Source organism: Solanum lycopersicum, chromosome 5 (genome assembly GCF_036512215.1).
Source record: "Solanum lycopersicum chromosome 5, SLM_r2.1".
Classification (NCBI taxonomy): Eukaryota; Viridiplantae; Streptophyta; class Magnoliopsida; order Solanales; family Solanaceae; genus Solanum; species Solanum lycopersicum.
Genome location: NC_090804.1, coordinates 4,776,688 through 4,799,307, shown reverse-complemented (window position 1 = coordinate 4,799,307; position 22,620 = coordinate 4,776,688). Strand labels below are relative to the sequence as shown.

The 22,620-nt window shown below is 36.2% G+C and overlaps 5 protein-coding genes and 1 non-coding gene across 6 annotated transcripts; 1 reads left to right on the top strand and 5 right to left on the bottom strand.

Moving 5' to 3' along the window:
* Window positions 1-437: 437 nt before the first annotated feature.
* LOC101251884 (F-box/FBD/LRR-repeat protein At1g13570-like) lies at window positions 438-2,576 on the bottom strand. Its single transcript, XM_004239386.1, has 4 exons — window positions 2,521-2,576; window positions 1,113-1,884; window positions 858-1,028; window positions 438-737 (listed from the first exon to the last, which is right to left on the bottom strand). Exons 1-4 carry the CDS (start codon window positions 2,574-2,576, stop codon window positions 438-440), a joined length of 1,299 nt encoding a protein of 432 aa, XP_004239434.1.
* Window positions 2,577-3,218: 642 nt separating this feature from the next.
* Window positions 3,219-4,162, bottom strand: LOC109120250 (uncharacterized). The gene is made up of 2 exons (XM_019213898.1): window positions 3,887-4,162; window positions 3,219-3,494 (listed from the first exon to the last, which is right to left on the bottom strand). Exons 1-2 carry the CDS (start codon window positions 4,160-4,162, stop codon window positions 3,219-3,221), a joined length of 552 nt encoding a protein of 183 aa, XP_019069443.1.
* A 1,017-nt stretch (window positions 4,163-5,179) lies between these two features.
* On the bottom strand, window positions 5,180-7,342 carry LOC101251583 (F-box/FBD/LRR-repeat protein At1g13570-like). The gene is made up of 4 exons (XM_004239385.1): window positions 7,233-7,342; window positions 5,774-6,545; window positions 5,526-5,690; window positions 5,180-5,401 (listed from the first exon to the last, which is right to left on the bottom strand). The coding sequence occupies exons 1-4, from the start codon at window positions 7,340-7,342 to the stop codon at window positions 5,180-5,182; spliced, it is 1,269 nt and encodes a 422-aa protein (XP_004239433.1).
* Window positions 7,343-7,597: 255 nt separating this feature from the next.
* LOC101251287 (F-box/FBD/LRR-repeat protein At1g13570-like) lies at window positions 7,598-9,100 on the bottom strand. Its single transcript, XM_004239384.1, has 3 exons — window positions 8,270-9,100; window positions 8,023-8,187; window positions 7,598-7,897 (listed from the first exon to the last, which is right to left on the bottom strand). Exons 1-3 carry the CDS (start codon window positions 9,098-9,100, stop codon window positions 7,598-7,600), a joined length of 1,296 nt encoding a protein of 431 aa, XP_004239432.1.
* Window positions 9,101-15,682: 6,582 nt separating this feature from the next.
* Window positions 15,683-15,838, top strand: LOC112941604 (5.8S ribosomal RNA). The gene has a single exon (XR_003247027.1). It is a non-coding gene; the product is annotated as a 5.8S ribosomal RNA (ribosomal RNA).
* An 840-nt stretch (window positions 15,839-16,678) lies between these two features.
* LOC101250990 (F-box/FBD/LRR-repeat protein At1g13570-like) lies at window positions 16,679-18,158 on the bottom strand. The gene is made up of 3 exons (XM_004239383.3): window positions 17,346-18,158; window positions 17,084-17,248; window positions 16,679-17,002 (listed from the first exon to the last, which is right to left on the bottom strand). The coding sequence occupies exons 1-3, from the start codon at window positions 18,144-18,146 to the stop codon at window positions 16,703-16,705; spliced, it is 1,266 nt and encodes a 421-aa protein (XP_004239431.1). The 5' UTR covers window positions 18,147-18,158; the 3' UTR covers window positions 16,679-16,702.
* Window positions 18,159-22,620: the final 4,462 nt, after the last annotated feature.

Here is a 22,620-nt window from a genome sequence, read left to right as displayed (position 1 = left end):
GAAAATAAGTCAAAAATCTACTTGTTTTCCAGAATTACATATTTTCCTATGGAAAACATTTTCCATCATACCAAACACACCCTTTTTGCCTGTTAACGACTCTGAAGAGGTTTATGGCTCATCTGAGAAGCCTTAAACTTGATGAGATTCAAGAGCATGAATCTCATCGATAACAGATCAACACCTCACAGGCTTATCAAGACTTACAGAGTTTAGTATATAGAAATAACTATCTGAACTGTGACATCTAACCAAATATAATCAAAATACTCAGTTAACTGGAACAAAAAAACAGGAAAAATTCCATAAAAGCAACTTCAGATACCAAATCAAACTACATTCAGCATTCAAGATAAACTTCTGTTTGTGAAAACACATCCATCATCTATGCTTACAAAAACTTGCACCAATATGAGGGTCTGATAAAGGACTAGAGATCACACACCACTGTTATAGTCAACTTGTGCTTTAGGTGATGCCCTCGGAAACTTTGTTATCTCTGTAAGTACCTTCAGTCTTGTTTCAACAGATCCGTTTTCTATGTCCGGCTGGATTTGCATTCTCACAAGCATCGGAGACTTAGCTAACAGAAGCTTGACAAGCTCCATTTCAGGCCTTTTGCCTGTGATACCTTCAAACTTAACAGACCTGAGGTGACGCAATGTCACATCTGAGAAACTTGAAGGAATTTCATTAATAACATCATCGGGCAGAGGTAGCAACTTCACATTATCAATCTAGATAAGATAAGAGAAAAATCATTACTATAGAACTTAAATTGAAAATATAATGAGATTAAACATAAGAGAGTCATGACATACGAAGAACCTTAAATAAAAAATGAAATTAAACTTCACTAGCACTTTTATTTGAACATCTTGCAAATATGGGGAGCTTCTTATCAAGCAAAGAGCAGGCGAAAGCTCAGCTAATTCATCCAAACAAATGTCGGATAAGCAAAGACATTTAAGACCATTAAGAGGAGAGGAAAGCTTTGCTTCTATGTCATATGATCCTGCAGCCAATAACTAAGAAGGAAACATAAAAAAAATCAAGAACACTCAAACGGTTTGTGTCAACCCCCACACAATGGGACATGATGCAATGTTTACCTGGAGACTATGATAATCCAAGTGGAGATGCTCAAGATTAGGAAAAGATTCAAAATACTTGGTAAAATCATGTTCTCCTGTCTCCAGAGATGGTGCTACTGTATTAAAAAGTGAAAGTTCCAAAAGAAAGGGTACTTTCTTTAACGATATTAACTCTATGTTGCCTGTGAAATCAAATGATTTCAACTTTGGAGCATCAATTTGAATGTGGTCTAAAATACTTGAGATTTGCAGTACCAACTTCTCGAGCAACTGGCTATGAGAGATTAAACATCCAAGCATTTCAGAGGAAATTGTGACTTCATTCAGTTCAAGTTTAACTAACTCACTAAATCCTGTGAAGGTAGATAAAGGCTGAATTGAACAATGATGGAGACTCAGATGACTCATTCGTGAACATGTGAAAAATGAAGAAGGCAATTTGTATGGTTTATGCTTCGGGAACTGAAGAGCAAGATGTTGAATACCATTTTTAGAGACGAACAATACAAGGTTGTCAATTTTAGAGTAATTTCCAAGATTAGCAATATCAGAGAGGATAAACTTTGTAATTGGTACGACGTGAAGTGCCAAAAGGTGGTAAATTATGTCTGTAAACCTAGTTACAAAGCATATTGATTGATCTGTTGTATCCCAAAGTGTTTGATCAAGCGATAACTGAGGAAGTCTGCACCAATTATATCTCCATTTCTTCGACAAGATACTTGACCTCACAGCATCTCGTAAGGGCAGACGAATAAGAATGTCAGCAAGTACATTCTCAGGAAGGTTGCTAAGTACATCAGGAGGTAAGAAGCACTACAAAGTTTTTTATCATTAGGAAGCATCATATATATATATATATATGTATTGCACAATTATCCCCAATAAGAACCTGCAGATAATAAACAAGAATAGGAATTCAAAAATTGTAATAAGTGTCAGTGTGTTCTATCTCGAAAAGCAAAAGGTGCCACATAAATTACAATGAAAGGAGTAGCAATTCAATGATGTGACATACAATTACATATCAGTTGCCTAATACACCCCACAATCAAGCTCAAAAGCCAAAACTATATATGTACTTTTTTTCAATTCCAATACATTAAATCTCTTGATTTCCAAGGAAACTAAAATATTCTATAGAAGAAAAATAATGAGAAACGCATAATGTAAAGCTTACCAAGATCCAAACATATGGAGTTTAACCTTGTGTTTAAAAAATGTCAGCTGTTAGGCCCTTATTTGTAGTTTTCAAGTGAATGTTTCAGCTCCCCTAGAAAAAGAAATAAATGAGATGATCAACTCTTAGAATACCATTTGAAGTTAAATATTGCTACCTCCATTTTATTTTTACATGGCCCTTTGTATTAAAATAGTTTTTTGTTTTAACTCGTTTATTTTAGCAAATCAAGAGAGTTTTTATTACTTTTCCGCCTTAATGGCCAAAATACAGCCATATAAATTTACAGCATCCACATCCATTTCTGATTTCTATATATTCAGTTCAACTTCCAAAAAAAAATCTCAGCAGCCAAAGATCATGGTGTTACAAAGACAAGCTTAGATAGAACTTGTTCGATTTTATAGACAGCTTCTGCTTTAGGTAATGCTCGCGGAAATTTTGTTGGCTCTGTGAGCAAGTCGAGTTTCGTTTCATGAGATTCTTTTGGTTACCATCCTTACAACTTACAAGCATTAGAGACTTGGGTATTAGAAGCTTAACCACTGTCTTTGTTAACCTATCTGAGGAGATTTATGGCTCATCTGAGAAGCCTTAAACTTCATGAGATTCAAGAGCATGAATCTCATCGATAACGGATCAACATCACACAGGCTTACCAAGAGTTACAGAGTTAAGATAGTATATAGAAATAACTATGTGACTGTAAAACCTAACCAACTATAATCAAAATACTCAGTGAACTGGAACAAAAGTTACAGCACAATAAAAAAAAAGGGAAAATTCCATAAAACCAAATTCAGAAGCCAAATCTAACTAACATTCATCATTCAAGATGAGACAACAAAAAACTAACAAGATAAACTTTTGTTTGCGAAAACACATCCATCATCTATGCTTACAAAAACTTGCACCAATATGAGGGTCTGATAAAGGACTAGAGATCACACACCACTGTTATAGTAAACTTGTGCTTTAGGTGATGCCCTCGGAAATTTTGTTATCTCTGTAACTACCTTTAGTCTTGTTTCAGCAGATACATTTGCAATCTCCTGCTGGATTAACATTCTCACTAGCACTGGAGATTTGGATAATAGAAGTTTGATAAATTCGATTTCAGTCTTTGTGCCTGTAATACCTTCAAGTTTAACAGACCTGAGGTGATCCAACGTCATATCAGATAAACTTGAAGGAATTTCCTTAACAACCACATAATCAATCTACAAAAGATTGAGAAAATTCATTACTACATAACTTAGATTGAACATAAGCAAGTAGTCACCACATATGAAGAACCATAAATAAAAAATGAAATTAAAAGTCATTAGCACCTTTATTTGAATATCCTGCAAATATGGGGAGCTTCTTATCAAGCAAAGAGCAGTCAAAAGCTCAACTAATTCATCCAAACAAATGTTGGATAAGCTAAGACTTTTTAGACAATTAAGAGGAGAGGAATGCTTTGCTGCTACGTCATATGATCCTGCAGCCAAGGCCGAAGAAGAAAACATTGAAAATCCCAGGAACAGTCAAACCCCACACGATGGGGGGGGGGGGGGGAGGGGGGGGCGCCTATGAAAGTGCATTACAGTGGACATGATGCGATGTTTACCTGGAGACTACGATCATCGAAGTGGAGATGCTCGAGAGCAGGACAAACCTCAAAATACTTTGAAAGCTGTGTTTCTGTCTTCAAAGTAACTGCTGCACTCACAAGTGAAAGTTTCACAAGAAATGGTGATTTCACCAAGGAAAGTATATTTATATTGTCAGTGAAGTCAAAGGATTTCAACTTGGGAGCATCAATTTGAATGCAGTCTAAAATACTTGAGATTTGCATCACCAACTTCTCGAGCAGCGGGCTATGAGAGAGTAAACTTCCAAGCATTTCGGAAGAAATTTTGAGTTCACATAATTCAAGGCTAACTAACTCACTAAATCCTTTGAAGGTAGGTGGAGGCTGAATTTAACAATAACGGAGATCTCAGATGACTCATTCGTGAACATGTGAAAAATGAAGAAGGCAATTTGTATGGTTTATCCTTCGGGAACTGAAATACAAGATGTTGAATACCATTTCTCGAGAGGAACAATAACAGATTGTCAATTTTAGAGTAATTTCCAAGATTAGCAATATCAGAGAGGATAAACTTTGTAATTGGTCCAACATGAAGTGCCAAAAGGTGGTAGATTATGTCTGTAAACCTAGTTACAAGGGATATTGACTCATTTGTTGTATCCCCAAGTGTTTGATCAAACACAAACTCTGGAAGTCTACACCAATTATATCTTCATTTCTTTGATAAGATACTTGACCTCACAGCATCTCGTAAGGGCTTACGAATAAGAATGTCATCAAGTACATTCTCAGGAAGGTTGCTAAGTGCATCAAGAGGTAAAGTAGCACTACAAGTTCTTTTTCCTCCTTAGAAAGTTATCATATATATATTGCACAATTATCCCTTAGCATGCTCTGAGGAGATTCAATGGCACATCTGAGAAGGCCTTAAACTTGATGAGATTCAAGAGCATGAATCTCATTGATAACAGATTAACATCACACACCATGACAATAAGAGTTACATTAGTCCTTTGAAAATCATCTTTTTCTTTCACTGATAAACAAGTATATGGGAATGAGTAAATGAATATATGAACGTTGACATGTATCCAAATATAATCAAATACCAATTCTCAAATTCATTGATCATTCAAGATGTGACATTACAAATATCTAACATATGTTCGCAAAACAAATCCATATGCTACTCATACAAAAACTTGCACCAATATGAGGGTCTGTCTGATAAAGACTAGAGATCAAACACCGTTGTTATAGTCAACTTCTGCTTTAGGTGATGCTCTCGGAAACTTTGTTATATCTGTAAGTACCTTCAGTCTTGTTTCAGCAGATCCATTTTCTATGTCCGGCTGGATTAGCATTCTCAAGAGCACCGGAGACTAACAGAAGCATGACAAGCTCCATTTCAGCCTTTTTGCCTGTAATACCTTCAAACTCAACAGACCTGAGGTGATTCAATGTCACATCTGAGAAACTTGAAGAAATTTCATTAACAACATCAACGGGCACAGGAAAAAGCAAGTTGTTCAATGCCACATACTCAATCTACAAAAGATTGAGAAAAATCATTATTACAGGCTACACAACTTAAATTGAAGAAATAATTAATGAGTTTGAACATAAGCAAGTAGAACCATAAATAAAAAATGAAACCGAATATCATTAGCACCTTTATCTGAATATCTTGCAGATATGGGGAGCTTCTTATCAAGCAAAGAGCAGGCGAAAGCTCAGCTAAGCTATCCAAACAAATGTCGGATAAGCAAAGACATTTAAGACCATTAAGAGGAGAGGAAAGCTTTGCTGCTATGTCATATGATTCTGCAGCCAATAACTAAGAAGGAAACATAAAAAAATCAAGAACACTCAAACGGTTTGTGTCAACCCCCACACAATGGGACATGATGCAATGTTTACCTTGAGACTACGATAATCCAAGTGGAGATGCTCAAGATTAGGAAAAGATTCAAAATACTTGGTAAAATCATGTTGTCCTGTCTCCGGAGATGGTGCTACTGTATTAAAAAGTGAAAGTTCCAAAAGAAAGGGTACTTTCTTTAACGATATTAACTCTATGTTGCCTGTGAAATCAAAGGATTTCAACTTTGGAGCATCAATTGGAATGTGGTCTAAAATACTTGAGATTTGCAATACCAACTTCTCGAGCAACTGGCTATGAGAGATTAAACTTCCAAGCATTTCAGAGGAAATTGTGACTTCATACAGTTCAAGTTTAACTAACTCACTAAATCTTGTGAAGGTAGATAAAGGCTGAATTGAACAATGATGGAGACTCAGATGACTCATTCGTGAACATGTGAAAAATGAAGAAGGCAATTTGTATGGTTTATGCTTCGGGAACTGAAGAACAAGATGTTGAATACCATTTTTAGAGAGGAACAACACAAGGTTGTCTATTTTAGAGTAATTTCCAAGATTAGCAATATCAGAGAGGATAAACTTTGTAATTGGTCCGACGTGAAGTGCCAAAAGGTGGTAAATTATGTCTGTAAACCTAGTTACAAAGCATATTGATTGATCTGTTGTATCCCAAAGTGTTTGATCAAGTGTTAACTCAGGAAGTCTGCACCAACTATATCTCCATTTCTTTGATAAGATACTTGACCTCACAGCATCTCGTAAGGTCATACGAATAAGAATTTCATCAAGTACATTCTCAGGAAGGTTGCTAAGTACATCAGGAGGTAAATTAGCAATACAAAGTTATTTATCCTTAGGAAGCATCATAAATATGACAATATTCTCTCAAATAAGAACCTGTAGACGATAAACAAGGATAGAAAAGTGAGGTATCTCCAAAATTATTTTTCATATAAAGTCAAACTTAAAACAGAAAGTGCAAGTGAAATTGTCGCATAAATTAGGACGGAGGGAGAAACTCACATTATAAAACTTACCAAAGATTACTTAACCTTTCTCTGTTGTGTTTAAAAAATGTCAGGTGTTAGACACTTATTTGTAGTTTGCCTTTTTGACTCTTTGGGTTCATCACTCTTTAAGTTTCAATAACTACTTCTGAACCTTACAGTTCCCTTAGAAAATAAATAAATGACATGATTATGCCAATAATTAATTGAACAACTCTTAGACTACCTACTCAGTTTTATTTTACTTGGACCCTATATTATAGTTTCGTAAAATACACACTACTGATAAAAGATTGTTACATCACATAATTTCAAGCTAATTCACCTATCAAATCCTTCAAAGGGCACTGGTGAAAGAAGTACTGAACAATTTTTGAGAGTCAGATGCCTCAGGTAATTCTCACGGAAAGTTGAGTCTTGTTTCATGAGATTCTTTCCTGAGCTAAACTGCCTCTAGGCTATTGTGCCTGTTGTATCTATAACCTTACCGCACTTTGAGGAGATTCAATGGCACATCTGAGAAGGCCTTAAACTTGATGAGATTCAAGAGCAAGAAAAGCATTGATAACAGATTAAAATCACACAGCTTACTTACCATGACATAAGAGTTACATTAGTCCTTTGAAAAATCTTTTTCTTTCACTGATAAACAAGTATATGGGAATTGAGTAAATGACTGTGAACGTTGACACGTAACCAAATATAATCAAAATACTAATTCACTGATCATTCAGGATGAGACGTTAAAAAAATCTAAACTATGTTCGCAAAACAAATCCATATGCTACTGCATCACTTCATCTTAGCATACAAAAACTTGCACCAATAAGAGGGTCTGATAAAGGACTAGAGATCAAACACCACTGTTATAGTCAACTTGTGCTTTAGGTGATGCCCTCGGAAACTTTGTTATCTCTGTAAGTACCTTCAGTCTTGTTTCAACAGATCCATTTTCTATGTCCGGCTGGATTTGCATTCTCACAAGCATCGGAGATTTAGCTAACAGAAGCTTGACAAGCTCCATTTCAGGCCTTTTGCCTGTAATACCTTCAAACTTAACAGACCTGAGATGACGCAATGTCACATCTGAGAAACTTGAAGGAATTTCATTAATAACATCATCGCGCACAGGTAGCAACTCCAGAATATCAATCTAGAAAAGATAGAGGAAAATCATTACTACAGAACTTAAATTGAAAATATAATGAGATTAAACATAAGAGAGTCATGACATACGAAGAACCTTAAATAAAAAATGAAATTAAACTTCATTAGCACCTTTATTTGAATATATTGCAAATATGGGGAGCTTCTTATCAAGCAAAGAGCAGGCGAAAGCTCGGCTAATTCATCCAAACAAATGTCGGATAAGCAAAGACATTTAAGACCATTAAGAGGAGAGGAAAGCTTTGTTGCTATGTCATATGATCCTGCAGCCAATAACTAAAAAGGAAACATAAAAAAATCAAGAACACTCAAACGGTTTGAGTCAACCCCACACAATGGGACATGATGCAATGTTTACCTGGAGACTACGATAATCCAAGTGGAGATGCTCAAGATTAGGAAAAGATTCAAAATACTTGGTAAAATCATGTTGTCCTGTCCCCGGAGATGGTACTTCTGTATTAAAAAGTGAAAGTTCCAAAAGAAAGGGTACTTTCTTTAACGATATTAACTCTACGTTGCCTGTGAAATCAAAGGATTTCAACTTTGGAGCATCAATTTGAATGTGGTCTAAACTACTTGAGATATGCAGTACCAATTTCTCGAGCAACTGGCTATGAGAGATTAAACTTCCAAGCATTTCTGAGGAAATTGTGACTTCATACAGTTCAAGTTTAACTAACTCACTAAATCCTGTGAAGGTAGATAAAGGCTGAATTGAACAATGATGAAGACTCAGATGTCTCATTTGCAAACATGTGAAAAATGAAGAAGGCAATTTGTATGGTTTGTTCTTCGGGAATTGAAGAACAAGATGTTGAATACCATTTCTCGAGAGGAACAGTACCAGATTGTCAATTTTAGAGTAATTTCCAAGTTTAGCAATATCAGAGAGGATAAACTTTGTAATTGGTCCGACGTGAAGTGCCAAAAGGTGGTAGATTATGTCTGTAAACCTAGTTACAAAGCGTATTGACTTATTTGTTGTATCCCAAAGTGTTTGATCAAGCGTTAACCCCGGAAGTCTGCACCAATTATATCTCCATTTCTTTGATAAGATACTTGTCCCCACAGCATCTCGTAAAGGCACACGAATAAGAATTTCATCAAGTACATTCTCAGGAAGGTTGCTAAGTATATCAGAAGGTAAAGTAGCACTACAAAGTTCTTTTTCTTCCTTAGAAAGCATCATATAAATGACAATATTCTCTCAAATAAGAACCTGTACGTATGTTGTGCGGAATTTGAGATAATACGAGAAAATATAAACGCGAAAAATAAGACAACAGATTTACGTGGTTCACCAACAAATTGGCTACGTCCACGGGAAGAGAGGGAGCAGTTTTATTATGGAGAGGCAAAAACAGAATTACAGAATAGGGTTTCCCATAGCGTCTATATATAGTGCTAAGCTACGCCCTAACAGGCTTGGGCCCAACATACAGAATCAACAGAAAATTAAGGGCCCAATACAACAACATTGTATACCGTCGGCCCGGGGGCGTCTCCGCCCCCCCGGACCCCCAGGCCAGGGGGCGCGTCGCCCCCCTGGACCCCCCGACTCGCTGACCGGGCAGCGAGACCCCCGTCCTTTCTGTTTGTAGCGGGTCCGATTCAAGGCATTCAACAAATCTCCACCTTGACTTGAATTCTCCGAACAGATTCTTCAGACGCACTATGATAGTGCCAAGCCTCCCCCTCTTCCTCAGAGTTGCCCCGCAGGGCAATTAACAGCTTCTGATGTTGAGCAAGTCCAAACAGTGTTGAAACTTGCTCTGTGGAACCGGCTTTGTGAACATATCAGCAGGATTATCAGCAGTTCCTACTTTCTTCACCTTGATTCTCTTCTCACTTCTTAGAAAATGATACCTTACGTCAATATGCTTGGTTCTCTCATGATGGACTTGATCCTTGGCTAGACAAATTGCGCTCAAACTGTCACAATACACCGTAGCCTGATCATGATGCAGACCAAGATCACTAACCAGCCCTTTCAACCAAATCCCTTTTTTTGCAGCCTCTGTCAAGGCCATGTACTCCGCTTCCGTAGTAGACAAAGTCACTGTAGGTTGCAAAGTTGCCTTCCAACTGACGACAGATCCTCCAAGGGTAAACACATAGCCAGTCATCGATCTTCTTGTGTCAACATCTCCAGCATAGTCTGAATCAGAATAGCCAGTAACCAAGCACTGAGTATCACCTCCATAAATGAGACCAACGTCAGATGTACCTCTAAGGTACCGGAAAATTCTCTTCACAGCCTGCCAATGTTCTCTCCCTGGTTGTCCCATGAATCTGCTCACTACACTGACTGCATGTGCTAAATCTGGCCTTGTACAGACCATAGCATACATCAAACTTCCTACGGCACTGGCATAAGGGACTCGTGACATATACTCCTTCTCTTCTTCTGACTGTGGAGCGAACATGGCAGTGAGATGGATATTGGCAGCACTGGGGGTATCAATGGGCTTAGATGAAGACATGCCAAACCTCGCCAAGACCTTCTGAATGTAGCTTCTCTGTGACAAGAAAAGTTTCCTTCTCTCTCTGTCTCTAATGATCTCCATCCCTAAAATCTTCCGAGCGGCTCCCAGATCCTTCATCTCAAACTCAGCACTAAGTAAACCCTTCAGCTTCTGAATGTCATACTTCTTCTTTGCAGCTATCAACATATCATCTACATAAAGCACCAGATAGATGAATGAATCATCATTGAGCCTATTGTAGTAGACACAACAATCATATGAGCTCCGAGTATAGCCCAACTTCACCATATAGCTGTCAAACCTTTTATACCACTGCCTTGGAGACTGCTTAAGTCCATATAAGGACTTCTTCAACTTGCAGACGTGATTTTCCTTCCCTGGAACTTGGAAACCATCCGGCTGAGTCATGTATATCTCTTCCTCCAACTCTCCATGTAGAAACGCTGTCTTCACATCAAGTTGTTCAAGCTCCAGATTCTGATGTGCAACTATCGCTAGTAACACTCGGATGGAAGTATGTCTGACCACTGGTGAGAAGATCTCATTGTAGTCCACTCCCTCTCTTTGGTTGAAACCTCTGGCAACAACCCTGGCTTTATACTTGACTCCTTCTGCTGGTGATATCCCTTCCTTCTTCTTGAAAACCCATTTGCAAGTAATAATCTTTCTCCCCGAAGGCTGTATGACCAGATCCCATGTCTGATTCTTGTGTAGGGACTCCATCTCATCTCCCATAGCGGCAAACCATTTTTCAGAATCAGAACTTAAAATGGCTTCTTTGTAAGTAGACGGCTCAGATGTATCTACCTCTTCAGCAACCTGCAGTGCATAACCCACCATGTCCTCAAAACCATACCTCGTAGGTGGCCGAACTCCAACCCTCCTTGGCCGATCTTGAGCTATACTCTGATGGATATCTGATGGCATAGATTCTGGAATATCAGTTTCAGTCTGTGGCTCTTGATCCTCCTCTTCAGGTTCCTTTAAATCGCTCTCGTTCTGAATGACTTGAAACTCCACCTGTTTGTCAAGACTCCCAGTTTCTGACGTAGTTGTAGGCTTCACAATGGTTCTAAGCAGAGGACTTTCATCAAAGACAACGTTCCTGCTCATAATAACCCTCTTTTCTGCTGGAGACCAGATTCTGAAACCTTTCACTCCATCTCCGTAGCCCACAAATACTCCCTTTTTAGCTCTTGGTTCTAACTTACCTTCACTGACGTGATAGTAAGCCGTACAACCAAAAGCTTTCAGATTTGAATAATCAGCAGCTTTTCCAGACCACATCTCCATAGGTGTCTTGCACTGTATACCTGTATGTGGTCCGCGGTTAATCAAGTAGCAAGCTGTACTAACCGCTTCTGCCCAGAATCTTCTATCTAGCCCAGCATTAGAGAGCATGCACCTTGCTCTCTCCAGAAGTGTTTGATTCATCCGCTCAGCTACACCGTTCTGCTGTGGTGTATTTCTGACTGTGCGATGTCGAGCAATCCCTTCATCCTTACAGAATTGATCAAATTCAGACCAACAGAATTCCAGCCCATTATCAGTTCGCAACCTCTTGATCTTCTTCCCTGTTTGATTTTCCATCAAAATTTTCCACTCCTTGAACTTCTGGAAGGCTTCACTTTTATGCTTCATCATGTACACCCAAGTCATCCTTGAGTAGTCATCAATAATGGACACAAAAAATCTGCAGCCTCCCAAAGACTCAACACGGCATGGACCCCAGCAATCAGAATGGATATAATCAAGTGTGCCTTTTGTTCTATGAATGGCCTTTGGAAACTTGTTGCGATGTAGTTTTCCAAAAACACAATGTTCACAAAACTCTAGGCTCTTAACCTTATGACCAGCAAGTAAATCCTCCTTTGACAGAATTTGCATCCCTCTTTCACCCATATGACCAAGTCTTATGTGCCATAACTTAGTCATATCCTTCTGGTGAAATTCTGACGATGCAACATGGGCTGAACCTGTAACCGTGGAACCTTGTAGAAAATACAAAGTACCACGCATGACACCTTTCAGAATCAAATTTGAACCCTTCCAGACCCGCAAGACTCCATCTTTTCCCGACCAGCTGAATCCCTTGCTGTCCAAAAGACTGAGAGATATCAGATTTTTCGTCATCAATGGAACGTGCCTGACCTCGTTCAATGTGCAGAAGCTACCGTCATGTGTCCTTATCTTGATCGAGCCTGTCCCAACCACCTTGCAGACAGAACTGTTGGCCATCGAGATGCTGCCTCCGTCTACCTGCTCATAAGTCGTGAACCACTCTCTCCTAGGACAGATGTGATAGGATGCCCCAGAATCAAGAACCCACACATCTGAATGATGAGTGTGCTCATCCGCAACTAGGGCAATATCTTCTTCAGAATTGGTGTCTTCTTCAGCAACAGCAGCAGACACTGATTGTTTTTCCGATTGCTTCTTCTTCTTCGGACAATCAAATTTCCAATGTCCCTTCTCCTTGCAGTAATTACAAACATCATCCGGCTTTGCACCCTTCGACATCGGCTTATTTTTCTTTCCGCCGTTTTTCCTTCCCTTTCTGCTACTGGTGAACAGACCGGAAGGCTGTATGTCCGTACTTGTGCCGTTAGCCTTATGCCGTAATTCCCTGCTATGAAGGGCTGATCTGACTTCTTCCAGTGACACAGTATCTTTCCCAACAATGAACGATTGAACAAAATTCTCAAACGACATTGGGAGAGATACTAACAGAATCAGGGCAGCATCTTCATCCTCGATCTTCACATCGATATTACGCAATTCTAATAACAAAGTATTCAATTGCTCTAAGTGTTCCCTGAGTTGTGTACCTTCAGCCATTCGTAAACCGAATAGACGTTGTTTCAGAAGCAGCTTGTTGGTTAGAGATTTTGTCATGTACAAACTCTCCAGCTTCAACCACAGACCAGCAGCAGTCTCTTCATCCGAGACCTCCGTGATGACGTCATCCGCGAGACACAGCATGATCGTCGAGTGCGCCTTTTCCTCCAGAATCGCCATCTCAGGAGTAACGACGGCGTTCTTGTCTTTCGACAACGGCGCCCAGAAGCCTTGCTGTTTCAACAAGGCCCGCATCTTGATCTGCCATAAACTGAAACTGTTCCTCCCTGTGAATTTGTCGATTTTCACGTTCAAAGCAGACATCTCGAATTCTCCAAGAACACCGATTAACCGAGAGGCTCTGATACCAATTTGTTGTGCGGAATTTGAGATAATACGAGAAAATATAAACGCGAAAAATAAGACAACAGATTTACGTGGTTCACCAACAAATTGGCTACGTCCACGGGAAGAGAGGGAGCAGTTTTATTATGGAGAGGCAAAAACAGAATTACAGAATAGGGTTTCCCATAGCGTCTATATATAGTGCTAAGCTACGCCCTAACAGGCTTGGGCCCAACATACAGAATCAACAGAAAATTAAGGGCCCAATACAACAACATTGTATACCGTCGGCCCGGGGGCGTCTCCGCCCCCCCGGACCCCCAGGCCAGGGGGCGCGTCGCCCCCCTGGACCCCCCGACTCGCTGACCGGGCAGCGAGACCCCCGTCCTTTCTGTTTGTAGCGGGTCCGATTCAAGGCATTCAACAACGTAGACAATAAACAATCATGGGAAGGTGAGTGATCTCCAAAACTAGTTTAAAATCTGCAGAAAGTAAACATCATTATATTAACACAATAATACATAAACATAACCTTTAACTTGACGTTAGCGAACAACTATGACCTTAACATTTTTGGTGTGCACAAGTAGGCACTTAAACTTGTATAAAATTGAATAAATAGAGACAATCGTCCTACATGACAATCTTGTGTCCTATGTGTATTATGCCATGTAGGACATGTGTGTCTACTGTATAAGTGTCTGCTTTTAAGTTTTATAATCAACAGACAAATTTATTTTAATTTTTTTTATCATAATATGGTTTAGAAACTCAAATAGGTAGAGGGATTCAATTCTTCCATAACTACTATATATATACATAGGCAAATATGTTATTTTTGGCCATATAGATATATTTTTGGATTCCTGGCTCCGCCACTATTTACAATAACCAGATTAGGATTAAAAATAAACCAAATATTTGTCATAATTTCAAACTAGCTAGTAGTATTTCACACAATATTCATAACACACGCAGGGACATATACAGTGGCGTAGCCAGGAGGGGCAATGGTGTGCTCTAGCCAACTAGAGCACGAGGGTGTCCAAAATACTATATATAACAATATAAAGTCTCCGCCCTGGACAAATACATTCATGTGTACGTAAAATTTACACAGTTTCAAGACAAACCTGTTAAACTAGCTTTTTATTATTATTTATAATATTATTGGAATTTCGAATCCCAAATTTCCATAAAATTCATCCAATTTAGAATTGGATACGTGTATGGATTCCCTGTATTATTCCAAATTGGATGGTATATATTAATATTATATTACATTATATTTATTACTCTATGTGTTTTTAATTATTTGTCCAATTTTTCTTTTTTATTTGCTCATTTTGATAAATAAAGATGGAACAATTTTTTTTACCTGTTATACCCTTAATTAATTATTGAAAAAGATTGAACTTTTTGAAAATCTTAAATTTTTAATTCATTTGTTTCATAATTAATAAAGGTAAAATAGTAAAGTTAATATGTTAATCATTGATTTTGTAATATATGTGTTGATCCAAAAGTAGACAAGTAATTAGTGATAAGTGAATACTTATAATTAAATATTATTTATTACTATCAAATATATAATACACGTATTCAATTTTCTAATCATAATAGAAAACTCCAATTTACTAGTGTGGGACCCCATAGGTTTCGGGTTAGCTTGACACACTCTTTAAGAAAGTAGGCTCAAATACGTCATCGAACTTTGGCAAAAGACTTATTTATGTTATCCGTAAAAATTTATTTTATTTATGTCATTTCTATTTGAGATAAGACTCATTCTTATCATTATTTGTCAATTAAAAATAGTTCCATTTTTTTCACGTGGTCAATTATGATGGTCATGTCATTAATTAAAATGTTTTTAAAAAAGGAACAAGGCTCAAATATGTCATCGAACTTTGAGAAAAAGCAGCCCCGCTCGTGCTCCTCCCTTCCGTCCCCCGGCGTGCGTGCCCGCGCACTCATCAGGCGACCAACCAACCCTGGTGCAGAAAGCGCCAAGAAATATTAAAATTGACAGCCCCCCCCCCCCCCCGCGCCTTGTTCGCGGAGTATGGGGGGATGTGTGCTGCTCTGGAAACACAAACCACTCTCGACAGCGAATATCTCGGCTCTCTCATCGATGAAAAATGTTGCGAAATGTGATACTTGGTGTGAATTGCACAATCCTTTGAACCATCGTGTCTTTGAACTCAAGTTGTGCTCGAAGCTATTAGGCCGAGGGCACATCTGCTTGGGTGTCAAACATCACTGAAACAAACTAGTTAAAAACAAATACAATAAAACCTCACTAAATTAATATAGTCGGTGCCATGTAATATTATTATTTTGTAGAGATATTATTTAATCGATAAATTAATAATTACTAATTTATAGAGTGTTTTGAGATTCAACCCTCTGATGTTGGGATATTAAAATTTTTCAAGATGTACTATCACAATCAATTTTACTGTAGGATATTAGAAGGCTATGAAGTGGAGATATGAAACCGATCCACGAAAGATTAATATTTTGAATGCAATTCCAACTTGGACAACAAGTGTTCAACAAGAGACAACAACAAATTGTTGTCGATACTAAAAAATTTGCTCGAGAGGATGAAATCTCAGAGAATTTTAATGAACCCGCTTTTGAAAACGTCATTCATGAACTTGAGGTCATGATTAATTACCGCAATAAAATGGACGTCAATAACTTATCGAATTATCCAGGTGAAAATGACACAAATTCAGAGGTTTAGAGTTTAGAAGAAATTGGGTATACGATTAAAAAAACAATATTGATGATGAAATAGTACATGATACAATACATTTGAAATCAATTGTTACACATATAAAACTCCTTATCATATATATAGTTAGAAAAGATAACATCAGAACTTTTTGAAACAACTTGGAAAAGATGATTACATCACGTAATTCCAAGCCAATTAACCTATCAAATCCTTTCAAGGGCGCTGGTGGAGGAAGTATTAAACAACGAAAGTCATATAAATTGAGACGAAGGGAGTAATATATCTTGCAACCACAACTGTCTATACTAAATATATTTCAGTAAAACAGGGCAAAAACAGAGCCATACACTACTATCAACTGCATTCTCATTCATTAGCTACCAAAAACATAAACAACTTCCACTTGAGGTGATGCACGCTGAAGTGTATTTAGCAATACAGGGATTTCGTTTTTGAGTTTTTCAGAAGCATTATCATAATCTGGCAAGGGATGGATTCGCATATTCTCTAATACGGGAGACTTGGCCAACAAAAGCTTGATAAGTTGCATCTCACGGTCCGAGCCTGTAAAACAACTTAGCTCAAATTTCCTAAGGTGATTAAATTTCACATCGGAGAAAGCTTCCAATTCAAGACATTGTAGTGCTGACATATCGTTATCATAATCTTCAACCTGAGAAAGATAAATCGACAATTCAACTCTCTAAACTTAAGAAATTACGAAAAATAAAAGAGAAATGAATTGATTAAGAACCTGTATTTCCAATATTTGCAAGTGTTGGAAACTTTTAATCAAGAAAACAGCACTCGAGACAACATCTAATTCACGCAGATAAATCTCATCTAGGCAAAGTTGTTTGAGAGAGTTAAGATCAAACGGAAGCCTTGTTGTTACTTCACCAGCTGCTACAGCCAAAACCTATGAATGAAGATCGAAAATACAAAAAATGACTCAAACATATTTCATCAATGAAAATGCTCGATGAAGTAATAAAAGCACATTTACGTATATATACCTTGAGACTATGGCCATTCAACACCAGATATTCGAGATGATAGAAAGACTTGAAATGATTTCTGCTCCCCACATGATAGTTTTTATGCCAAAGTGTGAGATCTTGAAGATTAGGGGTACTTTTTAAACATATAGACCCTTCCATTTCGTTGAATTCAAAGGCTCGAAGCTTGGGAGCATTAATTTCAATGATACCAAAATAAACATTTTGATGCAACATTAAGGTATCGAGCAATGGACTATTAGAGATCAAATTTTCAAGTATTTTGGAAGAAATTGTCATGTTCCTTAATTCCAGGCAAATTAACGTATCAAAACCTTTGAAGTTCCGTGGAGCAAGTTGTATTGAACAACCACTGAGGCTTAGATGCATCAATCGCAAACAAGTGAAAATTGAAGAAGGCAATTTATGTTTGTAGTATCCAGAGATATCAAGTTCAAGATGCTGAACACTATTCCTAGAGAGGAAATATATCAACTTGTCAAGCACAGGACTATCTTCAAGTCCACGAATCGAGAGGATAAACTTAGAAATTGGTCCATCATGAGAAGTCACAAGATGATAGATGATTTTAGTAAATTTTTTTAAAACACTCCTCTTGTCCACTTTTGATTGCCAAAGCTTATAGTCGAGTTTCAAATCAGGTATTCTGCACCACTTATATCTCCATTTCGTCGATAAGATGCTTGTCCTAACAGCTTCTCGTAAAGGCAAACACATAAGAATCTCATCGATTACGTTATCAGGAAGGCTACTAAGTACATCCAGAGGTACACTTTGACAAGCATGTTTGGAAAACATTGTATCACCAATTAAAATCTGCAGAAAAAACATCATTATATTAATCTACGTGACATGATTCGATTGAACCCTCTTCGATAAAAATTATACTACTATATATAAAGGCATAATACATAAATGTACCTTTTAACTTGGCTTCAAATTACATTTATGCCCTTCAACTTTGGATGTGCACAAATAAACACTTAAATTTGTATAAAATTGAACAAATAGACACATATGTCCTACATGTCATCTTACATATCATATTTTGTCCTATGTGGTGTCCTACGTGTATTGTGTCATGTAGGACTCATGTGTTTATTTATTTAAAAGTTGAATAGTTAAAGTGTCTATTTGTGCATTGTGAAAGTTGGAGGTCAAAGTTAAAATTTGAAGTCAAGTTTATGGTCCAATATATGTATTATGCCATATATATATATGTTCTTTTTGGCCATATACATATATTTTTGAATTTTTGGCTCCGCCACTATTTACAACAACCAGATTAGGATAAAAAAATAAACGGAATATTTGTCAAACTAGGTAGTGGTATTGCACAATATTCATAACACGCATGGGAGATATACCGTAGCCAGAATTTTCAGGAAGGGTGTCCAATTATGTCAATACAAGTAATTATATAAGAGTTTCACATGTTTATTTAATTATTAAATTCAAGAAAGCCTCAATAATTAAAGAAAAAAAAGAAATACGCCAGCAAGGATTCGAACCGGGGTAATGGTGTGCTCTAGAGCACGGTTTCTTTGGTATTTTAGGGTGTTCAAAATACTATATATACCAATATAAAGTCGAATTTTACGTATGTAAAATTTATTTGCACAATTTCAAGACAAACATGATAACGAGAATCGTAAATCAAAATTTCTTCAATAGCAAGAAGACTTAATGTGCATCCACCCCACCATTAATGAAACTCGCGAAAAAATTGGATGAATGATAGATATACTATAATCTTAAAAATTTCAAACCCATAATAAACGAAACAAGAAAATAATTTTCTTGTCAATGATATTTTTTTCTTGATTTGGTGAAGCTTTTTCTCATAATAAATTTGCTATGGAACTTTTTCTTCACCTTTTATACAACAACATAAAATTAAAATAGGTTTTTTTTATATATTCGAATCCCAATTTTTCCATAAAATTTATCCAATTTAGAATTGGATATGTATATGGCTTCCCTCGTCAATTCTAAATTGAATTAGTACGTGACACTTGTTTGAAAAAAAAAGTCAACCATCGTTGGGCCCACAAGATAGTGTCACGTAGGTTAAAAAGGGGTAAAAAATTATTAATAAAATAAGTTCAGGGTAATAGGACCTTAGTATAGTATAAGTGTGTCTCTGAGATTTAAGGCATAGGTTGAAGAGGTACTTGGGCATTATCCCTTATTTAAATATTATATACATTTCATTCTCATAAATTCTTTAAAAAATATTGTAATTGATTATAATTTGATTCTTAACCTTTCTCTTTCAATTTACACTATAACATTGCTAATATTTTTGTGAGAAAATTATAACATATATAAATTATTGTACATATTACATAGTAAGACAAATGTTTAAATATCTCTAATTGATGATAGTTTTGAAAACTTTTTTAATAGAATCAATAATTATATAAATTATAAAGATTATTCTAAAATCCGTTTAAAATAAAATTAAGTCTTCACACTTGATTGTTTTTTGAAATTTTAATTTTAGTTAGTTTTAGTTTGAGCTTGAATGTTTACTAAAACATCACAATCTTACAAAACAAATATTAAAACATGATTGATTCAAATTAAAGAGAATTAGAGCAATTATGAAATAAAAAGTAACTATAAATTTAATTATGTACAAGTTTTAATTATAATAAAATCAATAATAAATTTTTAAAAAATATGTGCATGATAATTAGTAAGAGATTAACAACAAACTATAAGAAAATTTTAATTAATTCTCTTTCTATTCTTTTTTTGACAACTATTTTGAAATAAGTATTTATAATATACCTAACAACTAAAAAGTTATGTATAAAACCAAATTTTAAAAGTCAAGAGATTATACAAGGCAATTTTCAATCGGAATGGGTTCGGATCCTACTCCTAAAGGTAAAGAGATCGTTTTCGTTTAATAAAAACAGAATAACAAGATAAACTATATATACTAATATTAGACAAAGGAAAAAAAGAACTTACAATTAAATTCCGTTTGAAGAAATAGGCAGAGAGAAGCAGCGTAGTGCCCTTTAGGATTCTGAATGTTTGGCCTTTGAGTTGTATAAAAATTCTTATTTATAAATTTTCTTACCTAATATTTAGGAATTTAAAATTATTTAAAATTTTATAAACAATTTATATATTCTAAATTTAGTCGGTGCGATATGAGATTCAAAAAAGTTGATCTTTAATTAATTAAAATGTGCGTTATCGTCCAATGTTTTTTAGGAAATATGTAATTTAAACTTGAGAATTATATATATGAGTGATTAAATGGTAAAAAGGATTAATATTTAGAAAGTTCGTGATTATTCAAAAGTAAAGGGATCAAAAGTGCACATTCCAAATAACTAAAAGTTAAGTGTCGTAATTTACCAATAACTAAGGGGCTAAAAATGTTATTAACCCTATAATAAAATATAAATGGAAAAAGCATTATCGAGAAAAAATGTCTTTGTTAATAAATTCAATTATTGATAGATACACAATTCATATCAAGAGAGAAAAAAACTGATATTGCACCTTATTTTTGGACAGTATTAACGATGTAATCCATATGGTTTTTCGTGTGTATTAATTCATGGATGCTTTCTGGAAAAAATAATGAGGACCTCTATAATGAGTAGGGGAGCATCATATATAGTCTCGTCATTTTTTAAGGTAAATTTTTGCATTTAGGGTCGACTTTAAGGAATCACGCGACTTCCTTGATATTTCGTATATATTAACCCATGAATGTTAGCGCCTTCTGATGCCCGGAAGGTTTTTCTGAATAAACATTATGAGGAACTCCATAATGAAATGAGTGAGCATTACGTAGAATCCCACCATTTTAAGGCATATTTTTGCATTTAGGATCAACTTTTCAGAATTACGCGACTTTCTTGGTTTTCATATGTATTAGTCCATGGATGTTGGCGCCTAACGCCAGAAAGTTTTTTTCTAAACAATTTTTATAAGGACCTCCATAATGAGTTGGGAGAGCATTACATATAGTCCCGCCATTTTTAAGACATATTTTTGCATTTAGGAGACAACTTTTAGGAATTATGCGACTCTCTTGATTTTTCGTGTGTATTGACACAAGATATTGGCGTCAAGGAGGTTTTTCTGGAAAAAATTTTTTTTAAGAGAACCTCTGTAATAAGTTGGGGGAGCATTATGCATAGTCCCACAATTTTAAGGCATATCTTTCCAGTTAGGGACCAACTTTTAGGAATCACACGACTTTCTTAGTTTTTCGTGTATATTAGTACATACATGTTGGAACCTTCTAGCGCCCAAAAAGTTTCTTTGAAAAATCTTTATGAAAACCTCTGCAATGACTTAGGGAGCATTATGTATAGTCTCACCATATTTTTAAGACGTGTTTTTTTTATTTAGGGGTCAACTCTCAGAAATTATGTGTCTTTCTTAGTTTTTTCATGTGTATTAGCCCATTGATGTTGGCGCCTAGAAGGTTTTTCTTAAAAAATATTATGAGAACCTCCGTAATGAGTTGAAGGAGAATAACATATTGTACATTTTTAAGGATTACTATTGCATTTAGAGACCAAATTTTAAGAACTATGCAACTTCCTTAGTTTTTTTGGTTGTATTAGCTTATGAATGTTAGCGCCTTCTTGCACTCAGTTTTTTCTGAAAAAACTTTATCAGGACCTCTATAATGAGTTAGAGAAGAATTATGATTAGTCGCACCATTTTAAGACATATTTTTGTATTAAGGGGGCAACTTCTAGGAATTACGCGATCCTCTTGGTTTTTCATATGTTAATGTCTATAGATGTCGGTGGCTTGTGGAGCTCGGAAAGTTTTTCTCAAAAAAAAATTATTAGGACATCTATTGGAGGAGAATTACGTATTGTTCCACCATGTTTTACAACAATATTTTTGAATCTGGAGGCTAACTTTTAGGAATTACACGACTTTCTTGGCTATTCATGTGAATTAGCCCATGGTTGTTGGCGCCTTCGAGCGCACAGAAGGTTTTCTTCGGAAAAAAACTTAATAAGGACTTTTGTAATGAGTTGGGGGAGCATTAAGTACAGTCCCACAATTTGTTGTACATAACTTAGGATTAAGTAGTCTAGTCCTAATATAACTCTAACTCGTCAGTCTGCTTCAATGGACGTGTTCCTTCGACGTGTTACATTAGTTGTCAAGCTTCTTTCAACAAACATTACTTATAGTCCCACAATTTTAAAGCATATTTTTGCAATTATGGTCAACTTTAGGAATTACACGATTTTCTTATTCTTTCGTTCGTATT

Coding starts and splice junctions, on each gene's coding strand:
- LOC109120250 (XM_019213898.1), bottom strand. CDS start 4,162: ATGCTTGGAAGTTTACTCTCTCATAGCCCGCTGCTCGAGAAGTTGGTG. Junction 3,495..3,886: donor TCGATGATCGTAGTCTCCAG/GTAAACATCGCA, acceptor AATCTTTTGTAG/ATTGATTATGTGGTTGTTAA.
- LOC101251287 (XM_004239384.1), bottom strand. CDS start 9,100: ATGCTTTCTAAGGAAGAAAAAGAACTTTGTAGTGCTACTTTACCTTCT. Junction 8,188..8,269: donor TGGATTATCGTAGTCTCCAG/GTAAACATTGCA, acceptor TTTCCTTTTTAG/TTATTGGCTGCAGGATCATA. Junction 7,898..8,022: donor TGCAATATATTCAAATAAAG/GTGCTAATGAAG, acceptor TATCTTTTCTAG/ATTGATATTCTGGAGTTGCT.
- LOC101251583 (XM_004239385.1), bottom strand. CDS start 7,342: ATGGTAAGTAAGCTGTGTGATTTTAATCTGTTATCAATGCTTTTCTTG. Junction 6,546..7,232: donor TTGAATCTCCTCAAAGTGCG/GTAAGGTTATAG, acceptor TGATGTACTTAG/CAACCTTCCTGAGAATGTAC. Junction 5,691..5,773: donor TGGATTATCGTAGTCTCAAG/GTAAACATTGCA, acceptor TTTCCTTCTTAG/TTATTGGCTGCAGAATCATA.
- LOC101250990 (XM_004239383.3), bottom strand. CDS start 18,146: ATGTTTTCCAAACATGCTTGTCAAAGTGTACCTCTGGATGTACTTAGT. Junction 17,249..17,345: donor TGAATGGCCATAGTCTCAAG/GTATATATACGT, acceptor CTTCATTCATAG/GTTTTGGCTGTAGCAGCTGG. Junction 17,003..17,083: donor TGCAAATATTGGAAATACAG/GTTCTTAATCAA, acceptor TATCTTTCTCAG/GTTGAAGATTATGATAACGA.
- LOC101251884 (XM_004239386.1), bottom strand. CDS start 2,576: ATGGATGTGGATGCTGTAAATTTATATGGCTGTATTTTGGCCATTAAG. Junction 1,885..2,520: donor TTGGCCATTAAGGCGGAAAA/GTAATAAAAACT, acceptor TGATGTACTTAG/CAACCTTCCTGAGAATGTAC. Junction 1,029..1,112: donor TGGATTATCATAGTCTCCAG/GTAAACATTGCA, acceptor TTTCCTTCTTAG/TTATTGGCTGCAGGATCATA.